At 34.9% G+C, this 4,548-nt stretch overlaps 1 protein-coding gene across 14 annotated transcripts in view; it reads right to left on the bottom strand.

Annotated features, from left to right (window-relative positions):
• LOC141546740 (membrane-spanning 4-domains subfamily A member 6D-like) overlaps positions 1–4,548 on the bottom strand; it is a 276,103-nt gene that overhangs the window by 56,415 nt on the left and 215,140 nt on the right. Inside the window, exon 1 of one of the 14 annotated variants that reach the window (XM_074274752.1) lies at positions 1,333–1,451. The exons of 12 other annotated variants lie outside the window; for them this stretch is intronic. In XM_074274752.1, the coding sequence (XP_074130853.1) occupies positions 1,333–1,374 (42 nt within the window). In that variant the 5' untranslated portion in view covers positions 1,375–1,451. Of the gene's footprint in view, positions 1–1,332; positions 1,452–4,548 lie in introns of those variants that run through there. One more of the 14 variants, XM_074274760.1, reaches the window with a different exon arrangement.

A 4,548-nucleotide genomic window follows, 5' to 3' on the forward strand; every position in this document is an offset into this window, starting at 1 on the left:
ATACGTGCTCCTGAATAGATTGAGCAAATATCATAAAGATGACAATACTACCTAAACTAATCTATTATATACCAATCAGGCTCCGAGAAACTTTTTTTAATGACCTAGAAAAATAACAACAAAATTCATCTGGAAGAACAAAAGGTCAAGAATTTCAAGGGAACTAATGAAAAAAAAAATCAATTTTTTGTAGCCTAACTATACCTAATCTAAAACTATATTAAAAAACAGTGGTCACCAAAACCATTTGGTATTGGCTAAGAAATAGATCAGTGGAATAGGTTAAGTTCACAGGACAAAATGATCAATAACTATAGCAATCTGGTGTTTGACAAACCCAAAGACCCCAGCCTTTGGAATAAGAATTCATTATTTGACAAAAATTGCTAGGAAAATTAGAAATTAGTATGGCAAAAACTAGGCATTGACCCAAACTTAATACCATAAAACAAGATAAAATCAAAATGGGTTCATTTTCTAGGCATAAAGAATGAGATTATAAATAAATTAGAAGAACATAGGATAGTTTATCTCTCAGACCAATAGAGGAGGAAGGAATTTGTGACCAAAGAAGAACTAGAGATCATTATTGATCACAAAATAGAAAATTCCAATTATATTAAATTAAAAAGCTTTTGTGCAAATAAAACCAAAGCAGACAAGATTAGAAGGGAAGCAATAAACTGGGAAAACATTTTTACAGCTAAAGGTTCTGATAAAGGTCTCATCTCCAAATATATAGAGAATTTACTCTAATTTATAAGAAATCAAGCCACTCTCCATTTGATAAATGGTAAAAGGATATGAACAGACAATTTTCAGATGGAGAAATTGAAACTATTTCTAGTCATATGAAAAGGTGTTCCAAATCATTGTTAATCAGAGAAATGCAAATTAAAACAACTCTGAGATACCACTACACACCTGTCAGATTGGCTAAGGTGGCAGGAAAAGATAATGACAAATGTTGGAGGGGATGTGGGAAAACTGGGACACTGATGCATTGTTGGTGGAGTTGTGAATGGATCTAACCATTCTGGAGAGCAATTTGGAATTATGCCCCAAAAGTTATCAAACTGTGCATATTCTTTGATTCAGCAGTGTTATTACTGGGTTTATATCCCAAAGAGATATTAAAGAAAGGAAAGGGACCCATATGTGCAAAAATGTTTGTGGAAGCCCTTTCCATAGTGGCTAGAAACTAGAAATTGAAGATATGCCCAATAATTGGAGAATGGCTAAATAAATTGTGTAATATGAATGTTATGGAATATTATTGTTCTATAAAAAATGACCAGCAGGATGAATACAGAGAAGCTTGCAGAAACTTACATGAACTGATGCTGAGTTAAATGAGTAGAACCAGGAGATCATTATACACTTCAACAGCAATACTATATGATGATCAGTTCTGATGGATATGGCTCTCTTCAATAATAAAGGGATCCAAATCAGTTCCAATTAATCTATAATGAACAGAACCAGATACACCCAGAGAAAGAACACTGGGAAATGAGTATGGATCACAACATAATATTTCCATTCTTTCTGTTATTGTTTGCTTGCATTTTGGGTTTTTTTCTTCTTAGGTTATTTTTAATCTTCTTTCTAAATTCAATCTTTCTTATGCAACAAGATAACAACATAAATATGTATACATATATTGTATTTAAGATATACTTTAATATATTTAACATGTATGAGACTACCTGCCATCTGGGGAGGGGATGGAGGGAAGGAGGGGAAAAGTTGAAACAGAAGTTTTTACAAGGGTCAATGTTGAAAAATTATCCATGCATATATTTTGTATATAAAAAGCTATAATAATAAAAAAATACATAGAAAGAGAAAAGACATAAAGGTCATTTATGGGGAAGACACCAGTAATTAGAAGTTTAAGGAAAGGCTTCTCATAAAAGGTGATACTTCAATTATATCTTAAAGGAACAGAGACAAAAGCAAGATATAGTAACAGGGAGATGGGGTGTGGGAAGAAGAAAGAATGGAGCAAGTTCCTGAAGGAAAACTAACAGGTAGGACTGGGTCTAAGCAGGTACAGTCTAGAACCAGGTGTAACCTGCTTGTGAGACCTGATCACAGAATTTGCCCTGAAGAAATCAGCAATCCTACATATTGGGGTTTTGAATTACCATTTTGTTTTTTGTACAGACTTAATAAGTTGTTCATAGATGCAGATTTAGCCTAAAAATTTATAGGCATACAATTTGTTTTTCTGGAAAGTCCAGAATTGAACATTTTACTAGCACAATCTTACAACACTCTATAAGCATTGTTTAAACTGAAAAAGAGGAAAGTTAAAATCTCAAAGAATGAAAGCATTACCAGAATGAAGGCCTAGAGGCTATAGGTTAGCATCATCCTCACCATAATTGTTGTTATTATTATTAGTGGCATTTGTATATTGCTTGAAGCAAGGCTTCATGAGGCTTAAATGAGAAAGTGGAAGTAAACTACAGTGTGAACATCAGAACAGGCTTCTGTATCTTACACTTATGAGATTCATAATTATGAAAGTATGCACCCAAGTATATTACGTTACAGTTGTCCCTAGAGGATTTCATTTGACTAGATTCAGCCCAATGTTCTAGCCTGTCAAGCTGCTTTGGGATCCTGATACTTTCAGCTAATGTGCTTAGCAATTTCTCCCAGCTTTGTGCCATCTGAAAAATGCATAAGTGTAATACCTTTCTTTATCCAAATCATACAAAATAGCTCAGAACCAAGCACAGTTCCCTTGGAACTCCATTGGAAACCCCTTTATACATTGATATAAAAGATGAAGACTGAGAGAAGGCCACTAGTTCTGGGAAATAATTCAGTTTGGAGAGAACAGATTCAGTTGAATGATGATATCAGAAGCCAATCTGTTGAGTTAAGAAGATGGTGAGAGGAAGGAAATAGAGGCCTTCTCAAGCAGTTTAACCATAAAGAGACTATAATATGGGACAATAGTTTTAAGTATAGACGATCAAAAAACACCCTTGAGTTTCCATTGATCTGACTTTATTAGTGCTTAATTCTTATCTCTCAGTCTTCCCTACAAGTATACTATGAAATACTTTAGCAAAAGCTTTGTAAAATCTAAGCTAATTATATCCACAATATTCCCTTCATTTACTAGTTAATATTACTGTCAAAAAAGGAAATAAGCAACCACGGGTGTGATTTCCTCTCCTTGGCTATCACAAATTCGATAACAACAATCTTTAACGATTATAATGTCTCTAGTTGTGTCCTTCGTCAACTGAGAGAGGATATTATAGGCAAGACACAAGACTACATTAACTACTTTTTTCCCCAGAGATTGACAGAAAAGAGCTAAAATTTAGATTTTCTTCGTACCAAGTATATCTTATTTCTGGGTCAGCATTGTGTTGTCTCTCAAGAACCTGTCTGAATTCCTCTTGCAGTCCTGTGAGAGAAATGATTATTAATTGCCAATGATTTGGGGAAATTCAGATTTACTCTTTTTTATTCACATTTCAAGAATTTGTATCTGAAGGCTGAGTTAAACTTCTCTTCCATCCAGACCCCACCCCCATAGTGCAGCCAATGTACTCCACTCTGGTTTGGGAGAAATTCTTGGAACCATTTGTCCAAGGCTGGGGCTAATCTCAGAAGCTAATGATATAATCAGAGCTCAGGTCCAGCCCCTCACTGTAATATTTATTCTTTCATTAAGATTAACCACTCAGTTGATTGCCACCCTCAGGAGCACTCCTCTTCCAAAAGGCATATAAACTGGGAGTCCCAAGGGCATGATTGCCTTTGTCCTAAGAGAGAGAAGGTCAAATGATCATCCTTTTATTAAAATGCTTTAAGTATTACTAAAATTATTAAATTACCCAGAAACGATGTCTTTCAAGCCTTTTAAAATGCTTGTAAGCAAGAGAATATCCTCATGGGGCTAATCTTCTATTTCCTGTTCCACTGATCCTCACCCAAACACTCCTTATTCACTCCTGCTAGCTATTGTCCTTATTTTTCCTTTTTTTCTGCAGCTAAACCCCAAGAGAAGGCTACCATTCTCTTTCTTTTCACCTTCTTCATAACTCTACAGACTGGCATCTGACATCATTATTCAGCTGAAGCTGGTCTCTCCAAAGTAACCAATGCTCTTTTTTATTCTCCAATCGCAAGGCCTTTTCTCATTCTTTATTCTTCTTTACCTCCCTGTAATCTTTGATATTATTGACCAGGCTCTTTTCCTTCACACTCACTTCTCTTGGCTTTTGTGACACATTTCTTTCCCAGTTAACTTTAATATGCACTTTAAAAAAATATCAAACCCCAAATATCAGAAGCTCATAGATTCACATTCAATTCTCATTGGTGTTCTTTTTCTATAGAAATATTAGTGTTCTTTATAACAGTCAAATTCATAAGATAGAAAAATAATCAACTGTCAAGAGATGGAGCCTGGAGGTCTCTCCCAAGTCCATGGCTCTATGACTCTCGAGTTCTATGACTCGAGTTCCATGACTCTATGACTCCAGGATTCTATGATTTTAAGATTCCAATAGAAAA

Source organism: Sminthopsis crassicaudata, chromosome 6 (assembly GCF_048593235.1).
Source record: "Sminthopsis crassicaudata isolate SCR6 chromosome 6, ASM4859323v1, whole genome shotgun sequence".
In the NCBI taxonomy this organism is placed as follows: domain Eukaryota; kingdom Metazoa; phylum Chordata; class Mammalia; order Dasyuromorphia; family Dasyuridae; genus Sminthopsis; species Sminthopsis crassicaudata.